The 20,308-nt window shown below is 32.5% G+C and overlaps 3 protein-coding genes across 3 annotated transcripts; 2 read left to right on the top strand and 1 right to left on the bottom strand.

The window, feature by feature from the left end:
* Positions 1-704: 704 nt before the first annotated feature.
* LOC105768978 (probable WRKY transcription factor 40) lies at positions 705-2,679 on the top strand. Its single transcript, XM_012589295.2, has 5 exons — positions 705-1,089; positions 1,198-1,263; positions 1,386-1,727; positions 1,828-1,944; positions 2,083-2,679. The coding sequence occupies exons 1-5, from the start codon at positions 1,030-1,032 to the stop codon at positions 2,428-2,430; spliced, it is 933 nt and encodes a 310-aa protein (XP_012444749.1). The 5' UTR covers positions 705-1,029; the 3' UTR covers positions 2,431-2,679.
* Positions 2,680-3,284: 605 nt separating this feature from the next.
* On the bottom strand, positions 3,285-8,439 carry LOC105768977 (hypothetical protein). Its single transcript, XM_012589294.1, has 5 exons — positions 7,572-8,439; positions 4,886-4,943; positions 4,698-4,781; positions 4,381-4,522; positions 3,285-4,132 (listed from the first exon to the last, which is right to left on the bottom strand). The coding sequence occupies exons 1-5, from the start codon at positions 8,068-8,070 to the stop codon at positions 3,800-3,802; spliced, it is 1,116 nt and encodes a 371-aa protein (XP_012444748.1). The 5' UTR covers positions 8,071-8,439; the 3' UTR covers positions 3,285-3,799.
* Positions 8,440-8,845: 406 nt separating this feature from the next.
* Positions 8,846-11,237, top strand: LOC105768976 (photosynthetic NDH subunit of subcomplex B 1, chloroplastic). Its single transcript, XM_012589291.2, has 7 exons — positions 8,846-9,350; positions 9,437-9,587; positions 9,694-9,884; positions 10,019-10,276; positions 10,465-10,570; positions 10,822-10,907; positions 10,992-11,237. Exons 1-7 carry the CDS (start codon positions 8,914-8,916, stop codon positions 11,155-11,157), a joined length of 1,395 nt encoding a protein of 464 aa, XP_012444745.1. The 5' UTR covers positions 8,846-8,913; the 3' UTR covers positions 11,158-11,237.
* The last annotated feature ends 9,071 nt before the right edge of the window (positions 11,238-20,308 follow it).

The following is a 20,308-nucleotide window of genomic DNA, read 5'->3' as shown; positions in this document are numbered from 1 at the left end:
AAGATTTGGACCATCAAGCCTATGACATTTTAAAATTTTATCTTCACACAAGTAATTGAAACCACCTAATTATTAATTATTAATTTTGTAAAATGATCCAAAAGAATATTTATAATAATTTTAAATTTAATTTATTTATCGAGTATTAATTTATGGTTTAAATGTTTTATTAAAATTGGATCAAATTATAGAAATAAAAAATATAAATTATAATGATATATAATACAATACGAATGGAATGACAACAAAATTTCAATAGAGAAAATTCTACTCACCCTATAAAAAACATCATAAATAGTAGTGATTCATATAACTGGAAAATTCATCGTAAACATGACAAAAAGGCAAAGCTCCCATCATTGGAAAAAGAAAATGGATGTATTTAACTTTTATAATAATAACTTAATAACTCTTTTACTATCGCTTATAATAATTTTATTTTTATATACAATAAAAAATAATAACTATATTTTTATAAACAAAAATAATATAAACTCAGTCAACAATCAACTTTCTCTCTTCCCCCCAAAACAGAAAGGAAGAGCACCCAAGGTGTGCTTGACTTTGGCACTACTTTTTTAAGATTTTCAAACCAAATCGATAAGTAGTATCATCTAAATTTCTTTTTTTAGAAGTTATTTTATTGATGAGCACATTCTTCATGTTTGTACTACTATATAATTAAATAAACCCCTCCTACTTTATAGCTCTATCAGGTTAACTCAAATCACATGCCACCTTCTTTCTCACTTGTTTATCTTTTCTTTCTTTCTTCTTTCTTTATTTTTATCACCGTTGGCTCCAAGTTTCCTCAGCCCTTTATTCTTTCTCTTGTTTCTATATAATATATAGACTTCCTGGATTTGGTTGGACAACTTGAGTTGAAGGACTTCAAGCAAAACTTAGCTTCTTCTTCTTCTTCTTCTTCGGTGAGTTTGAGGCAATTTCCAGGTTTTTGGTAGATTAACTCGATCTGGGTCTTTGTTAAAAGGTTGAAATATAGCAGTTTTTTGTTGGGAGAAAAAAGCTATGGATACTTCACTGGATCTAAATCCTTCTTCAGATGGGCCCTTACCACTTGACACTCCGGTACATCAAAATTTTGTTCTGGAAATGTTGTTGTCTTATTTCCTGTTTTCTTACTTGAATTTTCTTATACTGAGAAAGCTTTTCAATCTGTTATCATATATGTTTCAGAAGAAGGAACCAAGTGGAAATGGCAACTTGATTGTGTTTGGAAAGAAACTTTCTATGAAAGAAGAGGTGAGTTTATGCATATCTTACATATGGAACAGTTCCAACTCCGAAATGAATTAAAATTAACATAAGATTTTTTTGTTTTTTCTTGGGATCTGAAACTGAATCTAATGCTGTTTGTTTTGCAGAGTGGTGCTTTAGTGGAAGAATTGAACCGTGTCAACGAAGAAAACAAGAAGCTGACAGAAATGTTAGCAGCAATGTGTGAGAGCTACAATGCTTTGCAAAGCCAGTTGACGAATTTAATGAGCAAAATCCCAGAAAAAGAACTCAGCCATTCAAAGAAAAGAAAATCTGAAAGCAGAAACAACAACCACAACAACAACAACGATAATTATAACTTTGGGATCATTGGAAACTCAGAGAGCAGCTCAACTGATGAAGATTCATGCAAGAAACCCAAAGAAGAAATTATAAAGGCCAAAGTTTCTAGAGTATATGTCAGGACTGAGGCATCTGATACTAGCCTTGTAAGATAATTTCACATAAAATATATATACTCTTCTGTGGATTTCAAGTACTCGAAGAAATTTACTTGATTTCTTATGCAAATTGGTTGAACAAATTCAGGTTGTAAAGGATGGATATCAATGGAGGAAATATGGGCAGAAGGTGACCAGGGATAATCCTTCCCCAAGAGCTTACTTCAAGTGTTCTTTTGCTCCAACCTGCCCTGTTAAAAAGAAGGTAAACCCTGGTTGGCTGGCTTCATTGCATTACAGTTTGTAAAATCAAAACTCTTTTAAAGTTCCAACCCACAATTCATCAAACATTTTCAGCTGAAAACAATTAAACTAAAGTTGATTTTTGGGTTGATGTTTTTAGGTGCAAAGAAGTATTGATGATCAATCAGTGGTGATCGCAACATATGAAGGTGAACACAACCATCTTCCTCCTTCTCAAATGGAACCAACATCAGGTTCAAGCCACCGTGGTTCAGCCTCATTGAACCCATCTGGACCAACCATGACTCTAGACTTCGGCAAAACCAAGCCCAGTGGTAGTGATGTAGCTAGAATCTGCAGCTCCAGTCAGCCAAAAATGGATTCACCGCAAGTCAGACAATATTTGGTGGAACAGATGGCTACTTCTTTGACGAAAGACCCAAAATTCACAGCAGCATTGGCAGCTGCCATTTCAGGAAGAATGTTTCAGCAAAGTCCAGTTGAATAAAAAAAATGGGATGGAATTAATATCTCAAAACATAAGATCAATTTAGAGTTTTTTTTTTCTCGTTTCTATTTTAGGATTTATATCTGTCTTGCTGGGAAATATACCGGCGGACAAAGAGTTGTTTCTATGATTTTGTCACCTATAAGCAGTAATTGTTATGAACTTAGAATGTTGTAAATATAACATTGCAGAAGAATTGGGGAAACACACAATTTAAAAACAGAATAGGAGAGGAAATCTGTTCAAGCATCAGCTTCTTGTAAATATTCTTTTCATTTTGTGTTTGTTTTTGTTTTTGAATAAGTTGGTGTCCGTAACTATTTACAGTACCTTGGGATAATGTATTTTAACACACTCAAATTTATATATTCCTGCTAATGCGAATCTAGGGGGTTGGCAGGAGCCCCGGCCCCCCCTAAAATGTAAAATTGCTATTTAAACATGCATGTAAATAGTTATACTATTATTTGGAATTTGTTATAATATTGTTTTTAGAGAAAAGCGTATTTTATAAATAAGAAATGGTAAAAAAAAAAAGGGAGTAAAATGAGTCATTAAGTCGAAATTTAAAAAAGAAATCAAAGTTGTGTTGTAAAAAGACAAAAAGAGGAAGAAAATAAGAAAAGCCATCGACGACTTGGCTAAGTCGGATTCCAAGTGTGTGCGCCCCCACATGCAAACGTCCAAATTCCGTACATGAAAAATAGTCCAAAGCCCAATGACAAGGCCATAATTGCCAGTCAAATGAAATACCTAGAAGTTTAAAACAATACAATATAATTATACAACTCAAATAATTTCGCAAAAAACATATGTGTATGCATATATGTTATATAAGCTCAAACTCAAATACGTGGATAAATTCAAAATCCATATAACATAAACATATAAAATACAAACAAACAAAACAGCAATTAATTATTGTTACAATTACAAACAGCGGGACCATTAGCATTAATTTTCAGTCCATATTCTAAAACACGTTTCGTTTACCCATGTCCCACGCCAGATTGCATTGCCAAGATTTTCCACTTTCTAAGCTGAAGATTTTCTCAGCCGCCTCACCTGATACGACAATTCTTACAATTCTTCTTCTTCAAAGTTAAAGTTTCTTGAAATGAAGATTTCCACCGTATATAGTCCCATTAACATTTATGATATTCAACATGTTTCCCCCTATTTTTTCTACATAAGAAAACATTTTGTACACAAAATATTCCCCCACAACATCAATCATCATCCACCATATTCAAATGGTGTGAAAGCTCTCAATCAAATAACAGTAAAAACAAGAAAAATACAAACTCTCATCCCAAACCCCCATACCAGATGAAATACTATATACTTAGAAACCCCGAGTCCAGGCAAGTTATCCCAAGGCAGTCGTCTCCTCAACTTTTCTAGTTTCATCATTTGCTTCATCATTGTTAACTTTTCCCCTTGATTCCACCCCTGTTATGCATTCTTGAAACCTGAAGCAACTCATAAAATGGTCATTAGTCAATCCAGCCACTTGCATGAATGAATATACAACTGTCGGCCCTACGCTTCGGAATCCTCTTCTGATCAGGTCTTTGCTTATCACCTCTGATTTTGGACTCTTGACTGGAACCTGCCGAGGGTACCGAAATTGACCAACTATTGGCTTGTGATTCACGAAGCTCCAAATGTACTTGTCAAATGACCCAAACTCATCTATTACCTGCATATAACAGAACTTCTTGTTAAATAATAAAATCTACTGTGAGTGTGCTTTAATTCACTGCGTTGTAAATGAATCAGAGCCATTCATATAGATGGTTGTTTCACTATAATATGTAAGTTAGCTAGGGCTTTCTTTGCTAAACACCGGTGAGTGGTGACAATAAGAGTGTGCTCCAAGAGTTTGAATTTTACTTCTGCAATTTGTAAGTAGAGATTAACAATTCAATCATGAGAATAAGTCCATGCCTTGCATATTTGGCGTGCATTTTCAATGATGCCTCGAATCTTGAGTTCTGATAGCAGAGAGCTGGCAGGGCCTCCAGGAGCTCCTATCTTTTTCTCACTTAGTTTAGAAACAGCCCTTGGATCAAACTCCAGAAAGGTGTCCCTGCATACAAATAAAAGCCAAATTTAGCATCAACCACAACAAAAACCCACCTATAAAAGTAAGTATTTTATACATAATACTCACTACAAATACTTGAAAGCAAACGTGACAAGCACTACAGGCCTCACAGTTGACCAACTTTCAAACACAACTGTTCATGGAGTATGAGCAGTACCTAAACAAATGTCTTTTGCTAAGGATGGTAGGCCATGTCAGTTCAGCCAAAGCACCTGATAAGCTGAGCAATTCAAACAGTTTCCTGCATTTACAAAATAAACAAGCCAAGGAAGTTAACATCTCATGCAGAAATTAAAAGAGAAAAAAAAGGTACAGCCGGATGAATAGTGCAACCAAATTACATACTTGTCATCATTAACTGGAACTCCCCATTCTTCATCATGAAAAGCGACATAACAAAGATCTTTCAAAGAACAAAAAGCAGTTAGTATTTGCAAATGTTTATAAAATGATACAAGTTACCTGAAAAATACACTAAAAGCAAGTGGTACATCAGTAGAAGCCGTAGGACTTTCGTGGGGAAAGGTCCCAAAAGCCTTAAAGAACCATGAAGAGAACTATAGCAGGACTCAGGAGCAACAAAACATGCTTACGACAGGGGGCAATGGATTTTAAGCAGCTGGAAATTGTAAAAATGAATGCAACTCGACATAAATGCTATCAGCCTAAAACCTGATGAAAAATTAGCTAAAGAACTTATTTTACCTACTTTACCCTATGACTGAGTTCCAAAACCACTTACATTGTGATCAATGTTTTGCCCTTTTTGTCACTTAATTTGAATCAGATGCCCCTTTCTATCAACTGGATCCATATACATTAGATTGCCACACCATCTTTGGGGCCCTTTTCCTATGCAATAAAAAATCAATCTGAAATTGCCAAGAAAATTGCTAACCTTGGTCTATCTTTCTCAAGACCTCCATTTAACTTCAACCCAAACCCTTCCATCTGAACATCTCTAGAGACCTTAGCCTTAATTAAGAATAAAATATTATTCCATCTCAACCTGGGGCAAAGCCTCAAATAGTTCATGCACTCAATTAATTGTTGGATGCACAGCAAGTTTTGGGTTCTAGTCTTATTTCCTGCGAATGCCAATATTCCTTGTAATTAAAAAAAAAATTCAAATCCATCTGTAATTCTTGACTAATAGCTTCAGGTCTAGCTTACCAGAACAATCATAAAATTCCCTTCATAAATTATATTCATAGTATTTACATGATTAGATCAATCAGAAATTACTAAGATAACATCAATTTTATAGCATTGTGAGTCTATAATACTTGGACTCGGAGTGTCAGATATGATATGTCTGACACGAGTATGTTTATTTTTGTCTAAGTTTTTCCAGGTATTTGGAGGGTCATATCCTCATGGCTCATACCCATGTACGGAAATGTGTTGGACACATACAGATACAGGTACTTTAAGAAAAATGAAATGTTGTTCATGGAAATTAAATGCAAGTTGTATTTTACAACTAGGAATCTTCAAACACACGCATAGCCAGACAGATATAACCTGCTGTTCTAGTTGAAACACTGCGGATCTAAAACAAGAAGAAAAGAATCTACTTTTTCTTCACATGTAATATAAAAGGGCATACATTTAGGTGTAGCATGAAATATTCATAAAAAGCTTAGAGTTAAGATACACCATTTTCATTGGCTTGTTCTCTGATAAATTTGCTCAAAGTATGGGATTGTCCAGATCATTAACGTAGAAGTGTCAGGCGGGCCAAATTTACAGCCATGCTCAAACACTGAATGGTGTACTATTCAGGTGAGTCCAAAGTTAGGTTGAGATAAAAAGTAGATATCCCATTCCCTAATAAAATGCTAAAGTTGCACGGTTTTAGTCAATCATACAGGAAACGTTTAGACAAATAGTACATTCTAGCAAATACAACCTAAGCCAAAATCCCAAAAACTATCTGCCATAGCCCAAATTCAATAAAGGAAAACAAGACTGTCCAGAATGCTTAAGAAAAGTTATGCTTTCACGATTGACATCCAAATCAAGAAAACTTGCAATTATTGCAAACTTCAAGATGTGAAAGAATATAGTATATAGGGAACGCAAACAGCCACTAAAGCATTAATCTTTCTCCCCCCTTTCATTGTGAAGAATGTACCAAATATCTAGTACAGAGCTCTTCAATATTACCTATCCATTCCTTCCAGCATATGCAGCGGTAAATATTTGATGCTGATACTGTAAATGAAAAGAATAAAAACAAACTACACCTTCTACGCTAAAGAAAAAAAGAAGCTATATCCTTCCTAGCAGCATAAGAACTTCTATATAGGATCAGATAGTTAAATAGAAAGCTATTCAATCAAATTTGCTTGCATTTCCAACCGAAAGGATAACATCACTCTTAAATAGCTTCAAATGTCCTCAGAGTAAAAATCTTCTCAACCGTCAGAATGTTTTGTTATATGAATACCCTCTAATATAAGTGTCAAAAACAACAATGAGCCAATTTCAAACTTGGTTACTAAGCAACCAGCAATCTCCTTTCAACAACTACTATAAATGATACAACAAAGATGTGTTTCTTGCTATCTAAGATGACCCACAGTACATAAATTTATATACTATTAATGAACCAAATGATGCCATCCCATTAAAAATAAAATTGTCTGTATTTACTATTCAAAACTTTTAATAAAGTGTCATTATTTAGTTCACGATAAGTGTATAGATATATACACAAACAATGCATCAAATATAAACTCATAAAAAAGTAAAAAAGGAAGGACTCGACTAGTGTAACTTGTGTCAAGTTGTTCCTCAATTCTTCTAATTAAAATCAAACCAACGTAAAGGGGTTACTACTTAGTCAGAATATCTCCTTCAGCCAATTTACTCAAGACCGGTCAACAAGTTCAAACATGATTCAACTATCTTAACATAAAAATCAACTCCAAAGCACAAGAGATATAAGGAATGATACCATTATTACGAATCAAGAGAACCAAATAATCTAAACTTAAAGAAGACCAGAAAACATTAAAAAACATACCCGAATTGGTTGTGACCCATCCACATCTTTTCTTGTTATCCAAGCAACCACCTTCCCCTGAATCCACCACAATCACCTCACTCTCCCCTTTCGGCCCACTTTGCTTCCTCCTCACTCCAACACCGATTCCATGTTTACTACCCCGCCGCCCTCCTCCGCCAGTCATCCCACTCGACGACGACCCAGCCGATGAAGACGATGCTCCTCCGTCCGACAAGCACGACAGACTCATCGAAAAATTCCCCGCCTTCCTTTCCTGCTGCCTCAAAATCGATGCAGTCAAAGTCAACGATTGAGGAGCCGGCGTTGGTTTCTTTTGTGGAGTTACCAGTTCTTTAACCTTCTCTTTGTCTTTTCCCTCAGGTGTTTGCTGGACCGGTTTTTTGGTCGATTTTGGTGCCGGTTTTGTCGGGACCTTGTTCCCAGCCGGACCCAGAACCGACCTCGCTTCCATTTCCGTTGCAGTGTTAGCCGACCTTACCCTCGGCGGTCCCGACATTTAGGGCTCAAATTTTTTTATCTTCTCAAAATTTCCCTACAAAGTTTCTAATTTGAAGTTTTCTTGACTAAACAGTGAGCTTTCGAATCAGTAATTGAAGAGTAATGGAGTGAAAAGGAAGGTTAAGACCGTAAGGCTAAGGTGAGAGAATGCTAGTGGAGAAGAAAGCTGGGAGGACACAAATTTCGTGCTGCATTGGTGATATTAGAGAAATTTTGTTACAAGCAAAATACTGGAAGTGGGTCAATTGTTGTTTTCGAGAATGGTGTTGTTTGGGTGGTAGGAAAATGAGACGAGAAAATCAGGGGGGGAAATAAAAGCTTGGTGCTTTCGAGGGAACTGGGTGTAATTTTCGGTGGTGAGGGGGTGGTTTCGGATATTGATGGCAAAAAGCAAAGAATCAGAGGGATCCGCCAATGAAAGAGCGCCACGTCAGATAGGGTTTGGGTTTTTAAAAGGTTGTTTTTTGTTTTGTCCTACTCCCACCCGAGTCCGCATTAGCTGCGAAAATAATTAATTTTGGGGGTAAAATTACCAAATAGATTTATTTGCAAAAAAAGAAGACAAATTTAATATTTTCTTGTTCTAACCTAGCTCACATATGAGGATTGTATTAAGAAAAACGCAGTCAAGGGTGCAATTGAGAGTCCTGAAATGTTGCAGTGTTGTTCTGTGATTATCCAATAAAAAACAAAAAGACATACGCTTAGGTTGGGGACCCACTTATCCAAGTTCCTTCCACACATTCATATCCTAATGCCCGGAAAAGTTCACACAGGCTCCAATTCACAACTAGAAAACCAGTAAAAAGAACTAAAAGAAATTGAAAAAAATTAAAAATCAATGGCTACTACTGTACTACCCAAAGCTCTTTCTCCATTTCTTTCAAATCCATCTTCACTTCCTTCTGCTCACTTAACAGTTAAGCCACCATGTTTTAGGCCACTAGACCACTCTCCATGCACCAAAACTAGGCCAAGTGTTCGAACCCATGCTAAGAAAAAGAACCCATGGCTAGATCCTTTTGAAGATGATGTGGAAGACCCCTTCTCCGAATATGGTTCATTGTTCACTGATGGCAAGCAAGAAGAAGATCCTAGGCCCCCTGAAGACCCTGATAATCCTTACGGTTTCTTGAAATTCCCAAAGGGGTTCACCGTGGAGTTGGCTTCACTGCCTTTGAAAATCAGAGGTGATGTCAGGAGATGTTGCTGTGTCATTTCTGGTGGTGTCTATGAAAACTTGTTGTTTTTCCCTGTGATTCAATTGATCAAAGACAGGTATAACAATAACAGCAACCAAAATGTTGAAGCTCTGATTTTGGGTATGAAATTTCCATCTTTAATTGTTAATATATTTTGATCAGATACCCTGGTGTTCAAGTGGATATATTGGCATCAGCAAGAGGAAAGCAGACATTTGAACTGAACAAGAATGTGAGATGGGCTAATGCTTATGACCCTGACGATGACTGGCCTGATCCTGCTGAATACACCGACATGATTGGACTTCTTAAGGTTATTGGCTTTTCATGGATGAAAGTTTGGGTATTTAACAATGGTATTCAATGTTTTCATGTAGCTCCATATTGGATTAGATTGAATGTAGGTTGTGAAATTGCAGAATAGGTACTATGACATGGTTTTGTCGACAAAACTGGCGGGTCTTGGCCATGCTGCCTTCTTGTTTATGACCACCGCTCGAGATAGAGTGAGCTACATTTATCCAAATGTGAATGCAGCAGGTGCTGGGTTACTCCTTTCCCAATCTTTTCCTGCAGATAGCATGAATCTTTCTGATGCTGGATATAACATGTGAGTGAGTTTTACAACAAGCCACTAATTCATATACTTTTGGTGAATTAGAAAAGCTTTGTTTAAAGAGAAAATGATTACGGTTCGGAATTCAATGTTATGTTTTTGGTTTAAGTGGGGTCGTACTGCTATAGGTACCATCAGATGGTTGATTGGTTGGGAAGACCATTTCGGAGTGTTCCGAGGCACGAGGTTGGCCCCCTAAGAGTGTCGATTTCGAGGAAGCTGAAGGAGGTTGTGGCAGAAAAATACAGAAATGCGGGTGTAGAGAAAGGGAAATATATAGTGATTCATGGAATAGAATCGGATTCCAAGGCTTCAATGCAGTCTCGAGGTGATACTGATTGCTTGCTCCCCATTCAAATATGGGCTGAAATAGCTGAGGATATAAGGTATTATTACCTGCTCTCAAGTTGTACGGATAAGAGGGTAAATCGACATTCACTTTTGAGTTGGAATAACATAGTAGACTAGCTGATAAACTTGAGTTGAAAGAGCATGATCTCAACACTTTTGAAAACATTGACTAAAACTAGTTATCAAGTTTAACATAATCAAATATCTTATATTGTGCCAACAGGGGATTTAAGCCACTTTTTGTCATTCCACACGAGAAAGAAAGAGAGAATGTGGAGGAAGAAGTAGGAGATGATGCTAATATTGTTTTCATCACTACCCCAGGGCAGGTATGCACTTTTTTCAACTCATTTTATAATCGGAGAAGCATATGTTAGTATTCTCAATGTTTTCTAAGGTTTTTCATATACTTATAGAATCATATTTCTATATCCAGTCCAAGTACTTTAGGAACAATGAAGAGTCAGGGTAACAACCCTTTTTAACTTGTCTGCAGAGATGAAAAAGAAACATACTATGTTTCAAAGTCTGACACTGGAAACCTCCATTAATTTAAGCTATGATTTTGATGATTCTTTAGCTAGCTGCTCTGATAAATGATTCAGCCGGGGTGATCGCTACAAACACAGCAGCTATACAGCTAGCAACTGCACGAGAAAAACCAAGGTGAGTGTCTCTAGATTTATGTAAAATCATTTACATCAACAATATATGTAAATCATAAAAGGGGCTTTGCAAATTTGAGTGCAGCATCGGCTTGTTTTGCTCAGAGGAAAAGGGGAAACTGTTTGTTCCTAATGCAGAAGAGAAGAAATGCGCCGTTGTGTCATCCAAGACAGGAAAGTTGATAGATATTGATGTGGAGGCTGTTAAACAAGCCATGCAAATATTTCAACAGTCCCTAGCTCTTGTATAGGAGAGGTGTTCATATATATATATTTTTTGGCTACACTCTTGTGATTCCTTTTCTTTCCTATTCTTCCCTTTTTATATCCATCTTCAATGTTTCTATAGTGCAAAAGCAGTAATAAGTTACACACGTCTTCGCTTGACAAGTACCCAAAAATGAATTATAGTGTTAAATATGATCTCAATTCACGACTAACTTGGTTGGTTGCATGTTATAAAAAGGCTGATGTTCAGTGTTGGGTATAAAGTGGGTTAAAGCCTGATATCCCAAAACAATCGCATAAGAGTTGGGGAGTTTCCACCATTGACTCAAGCACTAAATTTAGGAAATTTGAGGGCCATGTAGGCTATTTGCTTTCCCTTGTGCCTGCCAATGTTGTGAGATTTTATATTTGGATACGAGACGAAGGGAAGAAGTAAATTTTAATAAATATTTAGTGACTTAACTATGAATATAATACAAGAGGAAAAGTAAATGTAATAGACTGAGCTTTATGGGCTTTGAACTTCCTGTGTGATTAGGAAGAAGGAACTGGGCTATGACATTGACTGCGCTATTCACATTATGAAAAGCCTCTTCCCTTCCCTTCTCCTTTGCTTTAATTTAATAGTTCATGAATTCGTTTTATATTCGTCTATTCTTGTACCTCACTATTATGTTTATTATGATATATTAATATAATGCAGATAATATAGATTTCAACGCATCAAATCATATCCTTGTTTTGTATTGGTATAGATTTAATCAAAATTATTAGATTGACGTATTGACTCTTTTGGATCTGGAGGTCATATCAGCTTAGCTCACTTGGATCTGTGGCCCATTGTTTATCCAAATCAAGTCATGTTTTGGGTGTTATATATTTATATTAAATTTGGATTATGGATCATTATCCTTTGAAAATGTGAGTGTTTTCGGTTCCATTAATATCTGAATTGAATTGCTATTATTATTAATAGAATTATTTGAAATGTAAAATTTTTTAACCATTAATTGAATTAAATTTTTTCAAATACATTAACTGAACCGTAATATTTTGGTTAATTTGATTGGTTAACCTAAATTTATATGTTTTTGCCTTTTGTTTAAAATAAATATAAAACATATAAAAATACATTGCTAATGTTCATTTTATTTTATTTAATAGTTCAAAAAATTTTAAATGAAGGTGAAAACAACAAATAAGACATTAAAAACACTACATAAGTCTTGAAAGCAGTGAATATTTCGGTTAGTTGGTTAATTTGATTAATTACCCAATTTCAAACCGAATTAACCGATAATCAAAATTCTAAAAAATTATTTATCGACCTCCGACTGAACTAAATTCGATTACCCATCGTTTAACCGAATTAAAGCAATTATTTAAGTTTTAAAGGAACTGAAGACACCCCTAAAACACGTATAATAATGTTATATATATGAAGATGATGATAATCGTGAACCATCATTGGTTTTGATTATTGCATGGCTAATGGCTACGTGGTTTTGATCCTTATCCACTTCTACCACTATTCCCATTATTTCCTTAATTTCTAAGAATATTCCACTCATTTGCCATTTCCCATCCTTCAATCTCATAAACTTGGATAAGATCAATGAAAAGAGTGAAGCTATGTATCAATGAAGATGATCTATTTATATCTTCAACTTTAATGTTTGCATTTCTTTCTTTCTTTTTTAAGGTTCATGCAACTTAAAACCGCTTGCAAAGGTCAAATTCTTATTACTATAACTAAAATATAGTATAACAAATGAATAATTAACAAGGAAAAAAAAGGGTTCTTGGCATTTCGATTTTGTTTGCATTTTAAAGACATTTAGCTGACCTAATTAAATCGAGGTGGGTCGAATAATAATTAGGTTTAACCTAAGAAAATGTAATTATCAGTATAGTATCTACACAATCTCGCTAATTACGTTTTAAAAATAAAAATAATAATGACTATTTATCCAAATAATTTCTCCTATTTTCAAATATCTAAAAGAATAATACAAATAATACGACGTAAATTTAATTATTAAGCGTTTTTGAAACATATATTGCTTTTTAATCTTAAGATTAGGTTATTTAAGTTATGAGGTAGACTGATATCATGCAATTGACATCATAAGAATTTGGAAGGTATGAAATGGAAAAATAAATGATAAAGAAAAATGTAATGACTTCAATGGCTATAATTCCACCTCTGATCTTTTGTAAAGCAACTTTAACCACTTTATACTTCTTTTGTTATTATACCAGTCAATAACCCATCAAAGCTCTTGTAAACCTGAATTCTGATTCTTATTCCTCAATCAACATGTTTGATATGTATATATATATATATATATATATCCAAATTCACTATTCAAAACCTTGATTTGAACGAATTTCACTTTTGATCAAAAGAGTAAATAAAGTTTTTAATCGTGATATGTTGTTTGCTTTTAAGCCAACCATGCATTGAATAATTTTGATTACGTTATTAGAAAATTCTTCAACTTTTCTTTTTTTTTGAATATATCTTAAAATTACACATGAATTTTAATTCAATATGCAAAATTATACATAAATATTGATTTTTGTAGTTTTATGCATGACATTTTAATTTGATTTGTTTTTCATATACAACTAACAACATTATAGATATTATAATATAATATTTTTCACATTCACGTATTACATACACAAATTATTATACTTATCCAATATAAAAATAAATAGATGTATGTATTTTTTAAATATATACAATTAAATCAAAATAAAAATAAATCAAAATTAATGTATAACTTTAATATTATTTTATCTATTTATGATGCCAATAGCCATATAAGTGTATTGGTAAAATGTTGAAGACTTGAGATGTACTTAGTAGAATAAAATGAAAAAATAATTAATAAATATTGGAGGTAGGAAAAGAAAGAAAATGAACTTTAGAGGCTTGATAGACATATTTAAAAGTCGGGTTATTAGTAAAGTTTAAAAATAATTTGAAATATGAAAGAGTTTGACTAAAAATATTAAACTTACAAAAATTTAGACCCATCTAAAATATCAGTCAGTTGTGACTCTAATATTTCTATTCTAAGCCTAGCATTGGTCAACCAATTTTCTAGTTTCTAATATGTAAATTTTATTTTATTTTATATATTATGTAATTTACATCATATGAAAATTAAATACAATATGTTATATTGTATTAAAAAATGTTAAGTTGTTTATGTTTAGAAATTTAATAAAAGACTGAGTATTAGCTTAGTTAGCATCAATATATATTATTTTTAGTACGAGAGTTTAAGTACACTGAAGCACATTTATTTTCCTATTTAAACAACTGGATATAATATTAATATCATGTATGAACCCAACCAAACCCAAACCATAACAATTTATGAACACTTTTTTTTTTATTATCTTCTATATCTATTTTACAATCCATGTTTGAAGTTCATGTCGGCATTCTTAATAAAATCATCTATACAATAAAAGAGAGGCATAAAATATTCATATTAAATAACAACACATCCACTATATAAGATATTGTTAAAACAATATGAACAAAAAACTGCTTCAAATAAAATTTTAGTGGACAGTTTTAATATATAACTATAAATATAATTTTAAAATTATATAACTTTTAGTATAATTTTATAAAGCTTATAGATGTATCTAATTAATTCATAATATTAACCCAATCAATCATTTTAATATAATATAGCCTAATTTTTAGCCTCTCCTGAAATTATCAACTTAGTTTAATACATTTTATCCTCTTAATTAAATTAAAAGATTATATTTTAAACACTCATAAAAAACAATAATTCAATTGTAATCGTTTTAATACAATTTTTTGTCTTAATCACTTTTTAATTTATCTCGTTCTCAACATAAAATTCTTAATTCATCGGTTATTCAATATCTAGGTTAAAATATGCCCCAAATTCTTATACTCTTCATATATTTAGAATTTAGCCTGTCTACTTTCCAAATTTAAAATAAAAGTTCAATTGTTAACATCGTTAAAATTCTTCTATTAAATTCAGGTTCAATATTACAACATTTTTTTGTTACATGGTTGTCGTTGAGTTTTTTATATTTTAAAATGTCATATAAGTGAATTTGACAAAAGAACTTTAACTATGTTAATAATTAGATCTGAATTTTGGAATTTGAAGAGTATAAGAATTTTTAGCATATTTTTACCTATTATTTAAATGTGTTGAGGGGGGTCGACTTCTTCGAGAGAAGTCTTCGAAGTGTCATTGGCCAAGCAATTGACGTTGCCCTCAATAGAAAGTTTTGTTCCCGTGTTGGGGTTTTGTCCTTCGACCTTCACAATAGAGTAAGGAGTTGACAAGTATAATATTTTAAAATAATGACATGACAATTTTTTGTAACTACTTGTAGAATAAAAAAAATACACTCTCAGTATACCCTTACAAAATTGATATTTGTTTTTTTAATATTTATTTATTTTAATACCCTATAGTACTTTTTGACTCTTAGCCCTACTTGTGAATTTTAAATATTCCACTAGTAGTGTATAAATAAGTTTTATCTACTTATATTTTTAATTTTATTGATATTTATTATTAAAATTTTCAAAATTAAACTAATTTTTTGAATTGAGGTATAATGGAGGCACTAAGTAAACAAATTTATTTAAAAAACCCTACCAAAAGAGCCAAATAAAACCCACAATTCCAAAATAAAAATCCAGATTCCAACCATTTGAAAAAAAAAAACTCAAATTTCATCTGATCCTTGAGAAGGACAATCCTTCAAAATAAGAAATGTTAAACTTAAAATAATTAATAATGTTAATGTACGGTAGCCTAAATTTCCTTTGACTTTGCAGCTTTTTTTCTTTTCTTTTCTTTTTTACAGTAAAATGGGTTTCCTAGAAGTTGCTTTTTTATGGTAGTAATAATCAGGTATTGTAGATTATAGCAATGATTATTAAAAATAAAAAAATTGATTAAAGTAATATAGAGGCATTATTTAATACGGGACCAAAATATTCTTTAGGTTAAGGACCACCCCACATAAAACTCCATGTGATGCCAAGTGCCAAACCAAATAATAATAATTAAAAGCCAATCACCGTAACAAAAACAAACCCTTCATCTAATTTTTTTTTTTTGGTTACTTATCTAGAATATGCGTTTATTATGTTTGACAAGCAATTCATTAAGGCTTAAATTCCAACAATATAATAATATAGACATGAAAAACGAAATAAAACTAAAGCATGAAAATATTAAAAAAATATCATTAATTTATACAAATTTATAATAAAAAAAAGGCTGTTTTCCGACACATGGTAATCATAGTTATAGTTTTGAAAGATTAGCAACTTCCTTCAAATAATCTATAGCTTCCGCATCAGATATGTTTCATGATTATACTACTTTAATTCAGGCATGGGGTGGCTGTTGTTTCTTAAATAATCCACCCAATAGGATTTGCTTCTTTGCCTTTTTATTACTATATGCTTCCTCTTCTAAAACCAAACATGTAATATGTTGACATATATTACCAAATAAATTTTTAAAAAATCAAATTAAGTGGTGAAAATGTTGAAAATTTAAGAAATTGTGGTGGGGTTAAAAGAAATAAAAAGAAACGTCTCAGAAATGGGTAGATAAAGAAGATAATAATAAAAAGACCAGAATACTTGAGATACAACGAATGGTAAGTAGTTCATTGTACCACTTGGAGTTTGGTTTGATTAATATTTTAAATATCATCTCTTTGGAAAACGCGATGGATTTATATAATGTAAAGCGGAAAGATTGCATCAATTCCTTAACACCGATCGATCCCCTCTGTCTCTTGCATCCCATCAACAATTCCTTTCAATGCCATTCTTCAGGAAAAATTACGCCGTATGGAAGAAAGAAAGTTGCTTCACATTGAAAATTTGATGGACAAATGGGTTGATAATAACCACCAGAAGAAGAGGCAAAAAAAGGGTTTGCTTGAATTTAGTATCCCTCAAAAAGTGGAAAAGGAAAGGTTTTTATTTTTTAACACAAAATCTTCGAACAAAGATATTATGGAACCATTTTTTTCTTTATACCAAAGACTCCATTATTTCACCACAACAGGAATATGCTTTCATCTTTTTATTTTATATACAAGTAAATTAAAACTATACCATAATATCGGAATTTTGAATCTGTTACTAAACCAGCTAAGCTAAATTATTGGGACATTCTTATTCATCTTGAATTACACCAACTTGGACCCTATCAGCACAATATAGATGGCATTAGCTTAGAATTGGACCAGCCTACCACTCTAACTATGCACTATTTTATAACTAAAGTAATAAACAGTGAGTTAAACTAGCTGTAGAGATGCCCTTTTCAGTGTGTGTATGTATATAATATGAGAGATTACTTTGCTAAATCCCTGAGATTGTTCTGGTTAAAGGGGTTGTAGTTTTTAATTTCTTCTTCTAAAACTTTCGAAAGCAACAAGTTGGAGGAAAAATTGACTGATTGGCATGGCAGAATTGAGCAAATGTTGAGTGGGAGGAACATGAGTCTTGTCTGATAATTTAAGGTCCCCAATCTTGAGAATCTTATTAGTACATTTTTCACCAAATAATAAGGGTTACAAAGGACCGACCATGAATTTTTTGGTGTAAGCATGCATGATCTATTTGAAGCTTTTTTCTTCTTCTTCTTTTTCCGACCCATTACCTAATTATCTGTTTCCACAAGTACAAACACTTGTACAAGTATTTTCAACACTCCCAAATCATTTGAAAGTTAAAAGGGCGGATTGGATATATTTTTATGGAGGGTGAAGTTACACTTCCTTTTAGTAGTAAATTTTAAATTATAAAATTTTTAGAGTAAAAGTGTAATTTTATTATTGTTTTTACAAGGATTAAATTATAAGTTTATCATTCTTCAGGTTAAAATTAATTAGCTTACAATTTTACAAATTTGAAAGGGTGCAAAGGAAATTTTCCCATTTTAAGGGACTAGTTGACGGTTTTTCTTTTTGTTTGAATGTGGATTTATTGATTTGAAAAAAAATTGTTTGAATTTTTATTGACTAGTTTAAAATTCATTAATAGTGTTAATATCAGGCACCATAATGAATAACATATTAATAGTTCATGTGCTAAATTATACATTTTCAAAGTACAAGTACCATAATAAAACACATATCGAGATACAATATTAAACATTTTATAAAAAAGTTAAACAAAGAAGTTATGAAATTAAAAGAATTTCAGCACCTAATACTCAAATACATGTTACTTCCCATCCCCCCTATTGCTAAATTGATGAGAATCACTATAATTCTCCCACCCCCAACCTTTTTTATACATTGTTCCCTTAAGAGATAAGTCACATCAATTCAGATGTAAGACTTTATTTGTATGTATAAAATAATTTAGATGATTAAGCGGAGCAACAAATTGTACAATTCATCTCTCACAAATTAAGGATTGTGTGAACTATCCATTCCTTGTTTAGAAATGTGGGTAATCTTTTTGAGTGCAACAAATTTCTCTTTTGCTGCTTCGACTATCTGTTGTCCCACTCCTGGTATATCCCATCCCCAAAAAACATTAAACCACTCATCACCATGTATTGCGTATATGAGGTTTCTTTGGTACTCTCCTTTTGCATCATATAATATTTGTGCGTTACCCACAATTTCGACAGAAATTAAGTGGAAGCTCCCATACTCTTCACTAATCTTACACCTGTCCTAATTATGTACCATAACCACCTTTCATTTAAATAAACAAAAAGCTAAGGTTATTATTAATATCATGACATATTACATGCTTATTTCTTTTTCACCAATAATTTGGTGAAAGCCACTAGTATTTTATCATCCTAAAAGTTGCATCATTTATATGGAATGGTGATTAAATTTTTTATCAAATATTTAAAATAGTGTTATCTCTCAATATTATATATATAAATTCTAATCGATGAAATTAATAAAAATACCAGTTTCAGGTGATCTCCACATCATACACTAATACTACGTTCCACAATCTTTAATCATTTGGGTGTTTTTTTTGGAACGAAATTTTTAATCATATCTACTATGCATGCAATATATATTTATTGTATATAGAGATCATATATAATCACATATATTTATTAATTAGTTATATTGTTGTCATGATTTTCATCATCATATAGTTATCATAGTCACCTAATGAAATATCACATGATCATAAAGAAGTTTGGAACGTTACAAAGCAATAATTGTAACCTTATAAACTTATCCACTATTTTATATAAAGCCAAGTATTACATCTAGAGGACTTAAACTTTAATAATTAATATGTTAATAAGAGGTTTAATCACAGTTTTCTTATATTGTTATGTTATAATTAACGTCGATAATGGTAGTAGGAATAATTGTAAAGCAATAAGAAAGAAAAATAAGAACACACAGATTTTATGTGGAAAACCCTTATCGGAAAAAACCACGGGCAAAGGAAAGGAAAGTCACTATGTTGAAAACACAAACTATAAGAGGAGTTCGACTACATCTATTTAAGGGTTAAACAACCTTGTTGTAATTAATGTCTAATAGAAGAAGTATAACCCTCGGTCTTTCAACCCCATAGATCCCCCTATTTTGCCTCTCTATTTTATTTCTTTAACAAATGATGGGATTCGGGTCACACAACTCTAACAATCTCCACCTTGACACAAATTCTCAACAAACAAGTTCTCCACCTCTTCCATGAAACCCCTTAAGGAGTATTCTTCAACAATGAACACCGATCAAGTCCAAACAATGCTAAAACTTGGCTATAGGAAGTGACTTAGTCATCATATCTGTAGGATTATCATGAGTGCTAACTTTGCTAACAACAATATCACCATGAGCCATGGGCGAAGCCAGAAAATTTCTTTAGAGGGGCCGAATGAAATTTTAATTTTTAATAGTCTATATCTTTATAATTTTTAAAAGATTAAATCAAATTTTTATAATTTTAGGGGGTCAAAGTGTAATTTTACCTTTATTAATTTAAAAATTAAAATTTTTAAAGGGCCTAAATAACAATTTTTTATTTTAGGGGGGTCGGGGCCCCTGCCAGCCCCCTAGATTCGCCTCTTCCACGAGCAATAATTTCACACACAAAAATGATACCAAACATCAATTTTCTTTGTCCTCTCA

The sequence above is a fragment of the Gossypium raimondii genome, chromosome 5 (genome assembly GCF_025698545.1).
Source record: "Gossypium raimondii isolate GPD5lz chromosome 5, ASM2569854v1, whole genome shotgun sequence".
Classification (NCBI taxonomy): Eukaryota; Viridiplantae; Streptophyta; class Magnoliopsida; order Malvales; family Malvaceae; genus Gossypium; species Gossypium raimondii.
Note: the sequence above shows the minus strand (reverse complement) of the source record. Positions and strands in the feature narration are given on the sequence as shown.